At 39.7% G+C, this 14,180-nt stretch overlaps 1 protein-coding gene across 2 annotated transcripts in view; it reads right to left on the bottom strand.

The window, feature by feature from the left end:
- The window catches only part of LOC149194370 (Galactosyltransferase family protein), a 148,649-nt gene that overhangs the window by 33,230 nt on the left and 101,239 nt on the right, over positions 1 to 14,180 (bottom strand). For both annotated transcript variants that reach the window (XM_089405075.1, XM_089405074.1), the window contains exon 8: positions 7,002 to 7,125. In XM_089405075.1, the coding sequence (XP_089261201.1) occupies positions 7,002 to 7,125 (124 nt within the window). The remainder of the gene's footprint in view (positions 1 to 7,001; positions 7,126 to 14,180) is intronic.

The raw sequence follows: 14,180 nt of genomic DNA, 5'->3' as shown, positions 1-14,180 counted from the left end.
CAGTTAAAGGAAGAAACATCGAAGTGCAGGAATGCAGAGGTGTGAAAACAATGAAATCAAATCCAGGATTAGCAACCAGAAATGCAAGCAAGAAAAGGGGCAGAAAAAAACAGAAGGAGCTATTAATGGAGTGTGGAACGTTGATGACAGACTCAGGTAAGATGAAAGACCTGACTAGTTACTCCTTCACAAATCTTTAATTATGAAGTTTACATCTTGGAATATAAGAGGTCTAGGTAGTAAAAGAAAGCAAAGAATGCTCAGTTTCAGAATGAAACAAGATATGTCGAACATGATCTTCATTCAGGAAACAAAGTGTTCCATCCAGAAATTAAAATCAATCCATAGCAAATGGCTTCATAGATTTGAGTTTTTAGAAGTTAAAGCAGATAACACAGCGGGGGGCATTCTCACACTCTGGAACCCCCAAAAAGTCAGAGTATTAGATGCATAGGCATCCAGAAACTACTTATCAGTAGTAATTCAACCAGTAGGGGTTTCTAAAACCTTCCTAGTTACTAATGTCTATGGTCCTCAAAGAATAGAAGATAAGCTCAGATTGCTAGAATCCCTCACTGATCTCAGGGAAAGGCAAAATGGTATCCCTTGGATCTTGGGAGGGGATTTTAATATGATCAAATCTCTTTCAGAAAAGAAAGGAGGAACCAGAGTGCTAAACAAAGACTCATTGGCATTTCAATCGTTCAAAGAGAACTTGAAATTAGTTGACTCAGACTCAAATAATGGACTCTTTACTTGGAACAACAAGAGAGGAGGGGAAGCTCAGGTGGCCTCTAGGTTAGACAGGTTCACGATATCAGAGGAACTTATGCTTATAAATAATGAAATCACAGCAAAAATTCTTCCCATTGGAGGCTCAGATCATTGGCCGATTCAATTGGAAATTAAGGGTTTGGATGCTCCAAAGAATAAACCCTTCAAATTCGAAAACATTTGGCTCTCACACCTAGATTTCTTGACTAATATCAAAAAAATGGTGGATTGAGGACTTGCAGATCCAAGGATCTAAAATGTTTCCCCTGCATAAAAGACTAAAGCATATTAAGTTTAGACTCAAAGAATGGAATAAGAAGGATTTCGGTAACATTTTTGTGAATAAAAATTCAGTGGAAAACAAAATTCAGGAACTCAACCAGGAGTTGATCCAAGAAGGCTTTAACTATGACAAAAATGAACAGTCTGACAAACTCCACCATGAATGGGAAAACTTATGTAAACAAGAGGAAATATTCTGGAGACAAAAATCTAGAGTGCAATGGCTCAAAGAAGGAGAGCGCAATACGAGATTTTTCCATAGATCCACCATGGCCAATAGAGCATTCAACAGAATCTCGGCAATAAAGGATAAGAAGGGAGAGACTCAAAACACACATAAGGATATTGAAAAGGTGCTTGTTCAGCATTTTCGAAACATTTCACGAGAAAACAATCCAGACAGGGAAGAATCAATCAAGGAAATCACAAGATATATCCCTAAGTTGGTGTCTAGAGAGAACAATATTAACCTAAACAGACCTGTAACTGAAGAGGAAGTTAGCGAAGTTCTCAAAGAAATGCAGAATGGCAAAGCACCAGGCCCAGATGGTTTTAATGTGGATTTCTTCAAAGCTTGTTGGGATATAGTTAAACTGGATATTTTAAATGTTGTTGAGGATTCAAGGGGTAGTAAAACTATCCTAAAAGCCCTCAATACCTCCTTCATCTCCCTGATTCCCAAACAGGACTCGGCTCAAACAGCAGATAAGTATAGACCCATAGCTTTATGCAATGTAGTATACAAGATAATATCCAAAGTAGTGGCTAACAGACTCAAACCTCTCCTCCCTACATTAGTATCAGAGGAGCAATCTGGGTATGTGGAGGGCAGGCAAATTTTGAACAACATTATTCAAGCCCAGGAGGTGGTTCACTCTCTCACAAGCAAAAAGCAGGCTGGGATGATCATGCAACTGGATATCGCCAAAGCTTATGACAAGGTCAGTTGGGTATATATCAAAAAGATACTCACAGCCTTTGGGTTTGATCACAATTGGGTCAGATGGGTAATGGCTCTGGTAACTACATCCAGCTTTTCGATTTTGGTTAATGGCTCTCCCTCGGATATCTTCACTCCTTCGAGAGGCCTTAGACAGGGAGACCCGCTCTCTCCCTTTCTCTTCATCCTTATGATGGAAGGACTTGGCAGGGCTATCAAGCAGGCTAAAGACATGGGCAGAATTAAGGGTCTTCAAGTAACTGAGAATGGATAGACACTTACTCACCAACAATTTGTAGATGACACCATGTTGCAAGGAATTCCCACAGTCAAAGAAGTTGTTGCCTACAATCAAATCCTCAATGTTTTTGCAAGGGCAACAGGTATGGAAGTTAATCTTTCAAAATCAAAAATTTTCTTCTTTAATACTAACATTGCTATTCAAAGAAATATCTCAAGGATCCTTGGCTTCCAAAGGGACTCCCTCCCCTCAAAATATCTGGGAGTGCCTCTCTCGGACAGACCAATGCTTAAAAGTATTTGGGAACCTGTGCTAAATAAGTTACAAGATAAAGTTAAAAAATGGACCTTCAGAGCCTTAAACTTGGCTAGCAGGCTTGTTCTGACAAAGGCAGTTCTACAATCCATCCCGGTTTTCATGTTATCAGCCCTTCCAGCTCCCAAAGGAGTCTTAGAGCAGATCAAAAATATTCAAAGAGATTTTCTATGGGGTAAGGAGGAAACAAGGAAGAAATGGGCCCTGGTTTCCTAGGATAAAATCTGCAAACCCAAAAGTTATGGGGGTCTAGGCTTAGATGATCAGGAGATTCTTAGTAAAGTGCTAGGAGCCAAGCTTTGGTGGCGTTGGGTGAAAGAGCCAAAAGCCCATTGGGCAAGGATCTGGAAAGAAAAATATGCCAGCTCTTGGCACACAAATGATCTCATAAGAATGTCTGGAAACATAAGGGGCTCTCACAGCTGGAACAGGGCCTGGGAGAATAGAAGCATAGTGCAACATCACAGTTTCTGGGAAATCAGAGAAGGTGATCAAGCACTCTTTTGGGAGGACAAATGGCAACAAGAACCAATGTTGTTAAAATAGGACTTCTTAAGTCTCAAACAGGAAACAGATTCCCAAGGGTTAAACAAAGTAAGAGATTTCTGGGATATCTCTCAGGTACAAGGAAAGTGGAGGAGATGGAGTAACATTGACTGCAGCAATAACAGCCTCATAACAACAAAAGCAGAGGCACTGAGAAGCATATTAAAACAAAGGATGATCTTGGTTACCGAGGGGCAGGATCAATTGAGATGGGGTAACAACAACAAAGGAACCTTTAATCTCAAAGAGGCAAAGAATATTCTCCTGGGGCTGGAGTCCAGTGTTCCAGAAAAATCCTGGGAGCAACTCTGGACTTTCCGAGGATGGATGAAGATCAAGCTTTTCATGTGGCTGGTTCACCATAAGAAAATTTTGACATGGGGCAATATTAGAAAAAGGGGTGTCTTGGGCCCGTCTAGATGTCAACTTTGTGAAAAACAAGAGAAGACGATGGAGCACATTCTCAACTGTTGCTCTTACACCACCTGGTTTTGGAATTCTTTTTCCAACATTTTCCAGCAAACAGACAGGGATAGAGGGAGCATCACTAATACCCTAAATAAATGGAGAAGGATCTTTTTGGAGAATGAAGCTCTTAATTTGGCTAGGATTCATTATCTGGAATGTGTGGAAAGAAAGAAACAAAAGAATCTTCAAGAGTGAAAAGGCCAACCCTCAGAAGCTATATGATTTGATTTTGAAGCAGATTAGGGAAACAGTCAGTACCACAATGCGCAATAGCCCAGAGAGTCCTCTCTCAAAAAAGGAGTTGAGAGCTCTCAAATTGTTGGGATTGCAAGTGATCACTCCACAAGGGATTAGGAAAAAGGATACGACAATGAATAAAGAGAAAGATTTCTGGCACCCTCCTACGAAAAACTTCCTAAAATTTAATATTGATGGAGCCTCAAAAGGTAATCCGGGTACAGCTGGTTTTGGAGGGGTTTTAAGAAATGAAGATGGCAGAATCATCTTAATCTTCCACAACCATTTAGGTAAAGCAACCAATAACATGGCGAAATTAATGGCTCTGGAGCAATGCCTAGAGATCCTGATTCAAATTCGCAGCCCAAATGTTATTATAGAGGCAGACTCTGAAATTACCATCAACTCAGTAAAAAGAATTAGCTGTGGTTCTAAACCGAAGAAAGTCTCAAATCATTGGAAACTAATTCAGGTTTATCAACGGATTCAAGCACACCTTCAGGGGCTTGGTACTATTAGTTTCAATCATGTGCGCAGAAATGCTAATAAGCTTGCGGACATGCTGGCCAACCAAGGTGTGAACAATGAAGATTGCAGGATGGTGAAGAAGTGGCAGGAAATGCCCCAGAACCGTTTAAAGGTACTCTGTAATGAGCAAGCGGCAGAGGATATTGAAGTCGTCCGATATCGTGGGGGGGTTTCATGCAGGAATGAAGTTTCCCCAGACAATGATTCCTCTGCCTCTTAGTTTTCCCTTTGGGCGTCACTGGTTCTCGGAAGGTTTCGAGACGATGCTTTTAGCTTCATCAGGACACTCTCGGATTTTGATACATGATTAGAGCAGAAGCGGCGGGAGGTAAGTTCCCTCAGTCACCGAATTAGTTTTCCTTGCTGGGTTCGTGCGGATTGTTGTGCATCGGTGGTTTTCCGTTGATCGCGCGGAGCTTACATGGTAAGCGGTTTTAATTTTATGGCCGCGATTCCATTGAGCAGTCAACACGTGGCTTTGGCCAGTTTTGATTACCACCCTTCATCGCGGCTTAAAGTTCGGTTGTGTAGGGGGGAGCGATTTGGCTCTTGACCGTTGGATCCAGGCGCCTAGATCAACGGTGGGGATTGAGTCGTTTAGTTGGTGGGGTCAGGAGGACAGGCAAACCCTTTGGCGGGGTTTTTGAGGCTGAGATTTTTTGAATACAACTGTTGAGGTGACCCCCACTGATCGAGTTGACCTGAGGTCGGTTGTGTGGGTTGTGTAAGGAATGTTTGTCCAAAGCTCTTGGTTTCAAACGAAATATGTATACTATGTAACCATATTTTGATTTAATGATATAGAAGGTTTTGCTCTTGCTTCAGCAAAAAAAAAAAAAAAAAAATCGTAAAGAGCAGGCAACATAGATTGAGGTGACAATGAGTCTTTGTTTCATTGTTGCCACTTAATCTAGTAGTAGTCCCTTTGGAACCCCTCCTAAGACCCCTGCTAAATTAAGCAATAACAAGCCCCTTTATTCATGACAAAGGGGCCAGCCACGTGATTATGATAAAGAAGACTCTAGAAGAGTCTATATTGTAACTATGGTTAAGAGTTGAGACAGTCAAACCTAACCACTAGTAGGTTGTCGATGCATGCATTACTAACACTATTCTACAGATCCAGAAATCTGAAAAGAAATAAAATTGTAATATTGTAGAATTTCAGATTTTAAGTATAATTTTATCAAATCTATTGTGACGAACAGTCCAATGGAATATCCACAGTGGTTTACAGATCATTGACAAGTGACAAAGACATCCAGGAAGGGAAGAGAATTAACTTGTTGGGTTTCCATGGTAAAATGAATGTGGGAGGATAAGCTGTTGAGATGGTCCATAAATGAGCTTACGGAAGATTGGCCACGGGGCCAAATAATGAAAGTGTCGTCAACAAATTTGGACTTCGGTTTGAGAAGGAACCATCTCCTCCTTTGACCAAATTCATCCTTGGAAACCAAAATAAAATAATAATTTATTATTAATTGATCAAATTAGTCCTCAGCAATAGGATTATTTCATTTTTCATAAAATTGTCTCTTTTCTAGGCTTAAAAGCTATCTTCCAAAACTATTTAATCTCTTTGGTGCCTCTTCTCTGTAATTCAAAGCTAAAGTTGATCCCCTGATGATGGGCTAAGTTTCCACTCAAAACATTTGGACCATTTTATAACTAGCATGGAGGTTAACTCCAACAATTCTACTACAATTGTGCACATTCTTTTAGCGTTTTAGAGTCTAGTCACTTTTTCAGTCCCTGGGGTTATTTTTCTACTCCAGATCTTCTCTATATATGTTACTGGGTGTAATTTCATGTCTTGATAACCTACTTTGGCCATTCGTGAACATTATTATAATTTCTTTCTTTCTTCTGTCTTTCTTATCTTTTCCACAAATGGCACTCAAAAGGCCCGTAATAAATTCCCACTATCAAAAACATGATTCTCAGAGGTGCATCCACATATGATAAGTTGAGGTTAAAAACCTAAAATTCTTGACCATTCCAGAAGTGCAAATTAGTGTTCAAATATAAATTTGGTCTTACTTTAAAACCCATATCTCTTGACAAGTGGCATTAGAAAAAACCCATAAAAATGTCCCACTATTTTAAACATGATCCTCTAAAGGTGAAACCACAGATGACAAAGCTCAGGTTTGAAACCTAACATTCTGGACAATTTTAAAAGTGCAAAACTAGTGTTCATATATAAATAACACCAAGATCTCATTCACACAAGTCTCAAATGATTAAGGATTACTGACAGGATTCAGTCATGAGACAAGCCTAGGCCTTGATGCCAATGAAATATGTACTGCAATGGATGCTAATGTCAAGGGAGTAACGAAAGACATGAAAATAAATTCCACTTAATACCTATTTCATCTATTCATTAACTGCAAAATATGTATATCTTGCTCATTGACTTAATATAGTGGCTGTGAGTTGCAACCCTGATCACAGAAGCATCTTGCAAAGTTTAATACCAAACCTAAACTAATTATAATTTGGGTTGCCATCCCCACAACAGGTATTATTCAAATGCAGTTAGGAACATTATCATTGCCAGATTAGAGAGTTTCTATGGTCCATGAGTGCATTGTTTCTTTATTACCAATTTAGTAAGTATGAAGACATTTCAACAATCACAAAATTCTCCCATGGATTTCGCACCTATATTAACAAAAACATTATCTTGAACCTTGACATAGAAGTCAGCATCCCAAGTATCAGCAGCATTGCTGAAATATAGTTTAGACTTTTTGGACAAATCCTCAGAAGACTCCACATGGTTTTCCTGCACAATCAGAAAAGATGACACGAATGTCACAAACTAGTGAAGGCACTGATGCAGTTGGAGGGAACTTATCCACTGTGCTACCCCATTGAAGTAAAATTTCATTACTCAAGAATTACATAAAAGGCAATTTCTCAGAAACAAAGCCAATTTTATAGACATGTAGATCAAATATTTTTCTATGCTTTAGTGTAGAATTATAAACCTTCCAACAACTATACTATTGAGAGCACTAATGCAACTAGTAGATGAATATACTACAATTCTTATAAACAAAAAACAATCTTTTGGCATTTCTTGGGTACATAATCTATAGCTAGACAGGCATGATAAATTCAAGGTATTTGAGAAAATGTTTCACTATTCAAAACACTGTTCATAAAATAATCATGACATAACTGTCTACATTGTTATTCCCAATTATATATCCACATGGCACAGAACATTACTTTCGAAATTGTTAAGAATAGATAATGTTATGTGCCCACCTCCAACCTCCTATGGCTAAAAAGCATCATCAACACAACTCAATGCCTTGAACCATGCAGCCAAAACACAGATGATCTTTGCTAACTAAACAACGGCTACACCCTAATAGCACATCCATCATCACTCTCAAAATAGAGTGAATAAGTAAATATCACTCAAAGGTAAAGGTGAAGAATAGCACAGAGATGAATAATAACCCCTTAAGGTAAAGAATTGTACCTAGAGGTTAAATTAATATTATTTATCATCAGTGTAAATATTCATTACAAGCTTATGATTACCAATCCAGAAGCCAAGTTTATGGGCTAGTGCTCACATTAATAGGAACAATCATTTTCTTGTATAGAGGAGAATAATCAATTTAATGGTATAAATTTACTCTATTTGAAAGGTATAGAGATGAAACTGTAAATCAATGAGACACACAGAGTTGTATCTTAAGATAGAGGAACCACGATTAACTCCTATATGTGCTACTGCATAAGTATTTTCATGGGATAACATAATCATGCAGCATATAAACTGCTTCCACACCATATGTTAAACTTATGGCCATTAAAAGCTGAGAGTAAAAATTCCTCATGATTTATGCTTGGAATATATTAAGTAAACAAGTGTTACCGAGTGCGTCAGAATTGATGGAGAAAGAGGGTGGTCTACTAGGGTATAACTACATAATATATATATTCCTATGTACTATTTCAGATTTCTTATAGGTCATGACCATTCATCTGGGGTCACAGGTGCAGATGCATTATTCTGGGTCCCAATGCAAACAAAGAATTAACATTTGCATGGGGCATTGAGCACACTACATTAAATCAAATATTAGCTTACAATGGTCAATTAGATATTGCACTGTTATCGACTAATTTGTCATGGGTGCAAGCCCCGGAAGTGATGATTGATGCTATGTGATTCGTTCTCCACATTTCACTAGTTTCAATCCCACTTCTTCACCCCTGTGAGCATCACCCGATGCAATGAGTGCTAAGTGAACTATTCAAAAATCATGAGAAATTAGTCAGTTACGACTACCTCTCATGGAAATGGTCATACGTTTGAATGACTTACTTAACGCAGTTGAATCCCAAAAATGATATAATGCACTGCGTAATCCCCCAATACTTAAAAAAAAAAAAAAATTCAAAAAGAGTCAAGGGATCTCTACTTGAATGGTTCATGAGGCACAATACTTGCTAAGGTTTTGCAAATGGGGTAGCAAGCTAAGTGGGCTTGATTGTGGGAAAAACTCCACAGTTAAGCGCGCTTGAGCCAGAGGAGTTCTGGGATGGGTGATCTCCTGGGAAGTCCTGGTTACCGGGTGCAAGCCCCGGAAGTGATGATTGATGCTATGTGATTCGTTCTCCACATTTCACTAGTTTCAATCCCACTTCTTCACCCCTGTGAGCATCACCCGATGCAATGAGTGCTAAGTGAACTATTCAAAAATCATGAGAAATTAGTCAGTTACGACTACCTCTCATGGAAATGGTCATACGTTTGAATGACTTACTTAACGCAGTTGAATCCCAAAAATGATACCTATGTAAATCTTAAATATGATGTCAAAAAAATGGACATAAGTGGGCTGCTGATAGATTCCAAGAATGAAAGAAGCATACTTTGGAACTAAGTTGCATGGTACAAGGAAATGGGTGCACGTTTCTGAAATGGAAACACATCGGAAAGTGACCCCCAAAAAATTTGGAAACAGGGAGATGTGCACATTATATTGAAAATTGGAAAGAAATCATTATGAATAAATGAGCAAGAACATTTAATTATTTAAATGACAAACAATGTTCCACCATCACTTATATTGGGATCCTTATCATTAGTATCACCCTATGCCTCTACCTCAATCATCTATGGACATCAGTCAACACCACCCAATTTTGATGAAACTACCTAATCCAAGCTTTAAAATATGCTACGAAATGCCTAACATGCCTAATCATGATTTTGGTTTGAGTGAAGGGTACATTTTTGTTAAGGCCGTTACAGGGGAGTCCAACAAGCAATATCACTAACATTGAGGTAAATTAAGGGTTTTGTGCTCTCGATTAACTACCAATAACATACCTTCATACATGATAGACTGATGCAAATAATCCTGAAATTCTGAGAACTGTTAAGTCTGCTAAATTTTGAATAAGATATGAAATTCTACTTTCTCCATAAGAAGGTGCAAAGTGAGAGTGAAACCCTTTTTTTATTAATCCAGTCTTATAGGTTTCTAGAAGTCTCATTAATTCATAATTAACCTTTTATTAGGCAACAAAACGAAAAATGTGGGTCCCGACAATTAAATAAAGGCTAAATCAGATAAATTTCATCTAGAAATGCATTGTACAAAAGTTGAAACATATTTCACTGTTCAGTTTGTATGAAACACATTTCGACCATGTGAAATGTGTCTCATACAAACTGAAATGCATTCCCGTCGAGTTTCAGAGTTTCAAAACGGAAACACGATTGAAACACGAGGGGGGTCGAGTTTCCTGCAACATAACTTTGGAATCTCGTTGAAGCTTGGAAGCAACAGAATGTGCATGGATTTTAATCAATCTAGCCTAAGTGGGAAGTTGCTACATGGTGATGACAAAAGAAGTGTACATTGAAAGCTCTCAAATGAACTTGCTCCACAGTGATAACCAATGAAGTGCATGTCAGAATTGTTGTGGGGATCAAAGAGGAAGCCCATGCTAGGTATCTAAGGGCCATGAGAGGCCTTTCCATGCCAAGAAGACACATGCTACTAATCACATCAATGTACACATAATAGAGTCTAGACATCAATCTTGTAGACCAAAGGAGCATAATTGGGGTTGCAAAATCGCGAATGAATCACCAAATTGCGATTTTTTCTAAGCCTCCAATTTTGAGCCAAAATAAATTGGCGACTTTTTCACCAACGAAAAACTGCATTTTTTTTCGAAAAAATCACAAAAAACCATGCCACTATGCAAAAGTTTGGCCCGCAGCGCCTGATCTGAATTGGAGTGGGTTTTTTTATTTTTTTGACTCATTTTACAAACAGTGAACATTTTTTGGAGAGAAGAGGAGGGGGAATAAGGTTCCTTAAGCAGAGGAAGAGGACAACACAAATTACAATTTTTCTTAGCCATCAATGTCAATTTTTGCAATGGGCGTCAATTTTCTTTAATAGTGGACGCACTTATATGTTGTTGAAAATGCAACAAGAAATTCCTAATTTAATTTTGCCTTTGATTAAATTGGGAGAAAATCAAAACTCCACATCAACAGACAGATTGAATGAGTTAACTGAGTTGAAATAGTTGTTATCACTTAGTTAGCTTAGTTATTCGAGTTGGGGGCATGGACTTGAGTTGTCTACAATGATTCGTAAATTTTAGGAGCCTACGTTGAGTTAATTTCAATTGTAACAATTAAATTGAGTTATGGTCAGTTAAGCTAGTTCTAACTGTTAAAGGAAATAGTGGGAGGTCTGGCAGTGGGGTGTAACTTCAGTGTTTAAACAGTTAACTGATCAATCAGCCTAAATTAACTCAAGCATGTAGAGAATTCGAGTTACCAAGTTGAGATTGGAATTCAATGGCAATGCACTATCAGTTGTAGAATTTTCCAAGTTGTACAGGTGGTGCATGCAATCAAAAAAGGGCCTAAAGGAGCGCATTTCTCAATGAGCAATTTCCCTAATTAATAAGCGCTAATTCCTCATCAAACAGCGCAAGGAAATAGGATCTTGGAGGCTAGGAAATTTGGCTAAGTATTGGCCAGAGTCAGTCTATCAAGTAGAGGATAGAAGATACAGGTGCAGGTTGTGCTCTAGCTTGAGCAAGCATATTGTATTCATCCATATTCTTTGATTAATGCAATACAGATAGGAAGGGGTGATCCGAATCGGATCCATAGAACACTGTCAAAGAACCATGGTTGTATCAGGTCGGAACAAATCTCTAAAGAATCCAAAACAGTGATCAAAAACACCCTAAACCAGTGGCAATGGCAACCAGCGTGGAACGACAAGGACCTCAGTCAAAGCGCGCTGACCGAGGCCCATGGAGACTGCGCAGGAGGTCAAAGTAGCCCCTGGGAGCCCCGGATCGGGAAACGGAGGTGGATTTTGATGCGCGATTAGCGCTAATCGCGCATCGCTGGGCGAACAGGGCTGAAATGGAGGAAGCCCGAGCACTCGGTCGCATTGGGAACCGGAGGACCGCGGGCAGAAAAGGAAAAAAAGCGCTAAACGTACAAGGCGAGACCCGCGCTCTAGAAAACCGACGGTTTTGATCGCGGCGCCCTTAAACGGTAAGAGGTTTTGGATGAGAGCGGAGCGATTCCATACACTAATCGACGCGTGGCAGGCGGAGGTGAGAGAAAACCGTCGTTGATCACGCACTATCGGCCGAGCAAGTCAATCGCGCGAAACGTGCATATGGCATCGGCACTGGAGGGCCCAGATCGAACGGCTGAGATCACGCCCGACGGATCGACAAGGGAATACGCCGCGTTTTAGAAGGGATTTGGAATCCATTTTGACCGCCACGGTGGAGGAAAGATTCATCCACGACGTAACTGAAGAAATGAATCGACGAAGTATGTTGGTGTCGTTTAGAGGAGGACAAGTGGCCACTCCCTAAGCGTTCATGATGACGCCAAACCAGGGACTCCAAGCGCAGCTACAGAAGGTGAAGAGATAGAGGCGGAAGAGGAACCGAATAGGCATAGAGATCGAATGGCTAAAGCCATGAACAGAGACAGTCGAATCAGTGAAGGAAGACAGAAGTCGAGAGACAAAGAAGTGGAACAGTGAACCGAGAGAGGAGGATTGAACACAGAGAACAGTAAAGCAAAGCAAAAGAGGACAGAGGACCGAGCTGACCAGAGGCAGCATCGAGCACCAGAGGCTTTAGAGATCTGAGCCGTCCCAGAGAGGATTTGTCCGAGCTGAGCACCACATTGAGCTCTCCCCTGTAGACCAGAAGGTCACATCGCTGGTAGGAAGAAGAATTATGTGTACTCAAGTGGCTTGGGGAATCCAAGAACCACCCTGCCAAGCAAAACCTGCTTCAGGAGAACTCAAACTGAGTCCCTGTATTGTAATTTCTCTGCTTAAAGGCGCAATAAAACAAGGCCACCACTGAAAGCTGGACCGGAGATGTAGCCCTGGAGAATAGGGTGAACTCCTTATTAAAATTGCTTGTGTATTTCTCTGCTTATTGTATTTCTCTACTGTCTTTCCATTTTATTGTCTATGTATTGGCAATCTGATCGATCTGTTGCTTTGATAACACAGAACACACACCAGCACATGAGTCTGTAATACCTCAGTTTAATAAATCTTTAACTGATGTCACTCATAGGGTGAATATCAGATCAAGTGGTATCAGAGCTCTAGGTTCTAAGGTTAGACAAGCTTGTGTTGGTTTCGCTGTGAATGCTCATAAGATCAAAGCTCAAATTAGGAGAAGGAGAGTTGGTGGAAACTAATCCTGAAATTGGGAGAGTCTATTCTCGGAAGACAATGTCAAAGGAAGGTTCTGTTGGGCCAAACCCTCAATTCATAGAGAGTTTCCTAGCTATAAAATCTATGGTAGAAGAAATGTACAGAGACTTTAGAAAGCAAAAGGTTGAAGATTCATCAGGTTCTAAACAAGATAAAAAAGAAGATGAGTCTCACTGCCATGACCGCTCTAAAGGAAAGGGGAAAGAGGAAAGCTTCCTCATACCTCCTAATAGCCCTGTGCATAATAAGAAAGCATCTTTGATTAAGCTAGATGTTAAATTTGATTTGCCTATATATGATGGAGAGCTACATGCTGAAAAATTGGACAATTGCACATGAGTCCGTAATACCTCAGTTTAATAAATCTTTAACTGATGTCACTCATAGGGTGAATATCAGATCAAGTGGTATCAGAGCTCTAGGTTGTAAGGTTAGACAAGCTTGTGTTGGTTTAGCTGTGAATGCTCATAAGATCAAAGCTCAAATTAGGAGAAGAAGAGTTGGTGGAAACTAATCCTGAAATTGGGAGAGTCTATTCTCGGAAGACAATGTCAAAGGAAGGTTCTGTTGGGCCAAACCCTCAATTCATAGAGAGTTTCCTAGCTATAAAGTCTATGATAGAAGAAATGTACAGAGACTTTAGAAAGCAAAAGGTTGAAGATTCATCAGGTTCTAAACAAGATAAAAAAGAAGATGAGTCTCACTGCCATGACCACTCTAAAGGAAAGGGGAAAGAGGAAAGCTTCCTCACACCTCCTAATAGCCCTGTGCATAATAAGAAAGCATCTTTGATTAAGCTAGATGTTAAATTTGATTTTCCTATATATGATGGAGAGCTACATGCTGAAAAATTGGACAATTGGATTACATAAATTGATGTGTATTGCAGGGTACAAAATATAAACTCAAACAAGAGTAAGATTTAGCTGGCAAGCCTACGTCTAGGAGGCACTGCCTTCGTTTGGTGGGAAGGCAGAACCCAAGCTGATATGAAAAGACATGGTAAGACCATCTCTGTCTGGAGTGACTTTGTTTCTGCAATCAAAAAACAGTTTTATCCATTAGCTTACAT

Source organism: Pinus tabuliformis, chromosome 2_2 (genome assembly GCF_031772625.1).
Source record: "Pinus tabuliformis cultivar Carrire ecotype Pingquan chromosome 2_2, CPIR1, whole genome shotgun sequence".
In the NCBI taxonomy this organism is placed as follows: Eukaryota; Viridiplantae; Streptophyta; class Pinopsida; order Pinales; family Pinaceae; genus Pinus; species Pinus tabuliformis.
The sequence above is the reverse complement of the archived record's forward strand: the minus strand, read 5'-3'. Positions and strand labels throughout refer to the sequence as shown.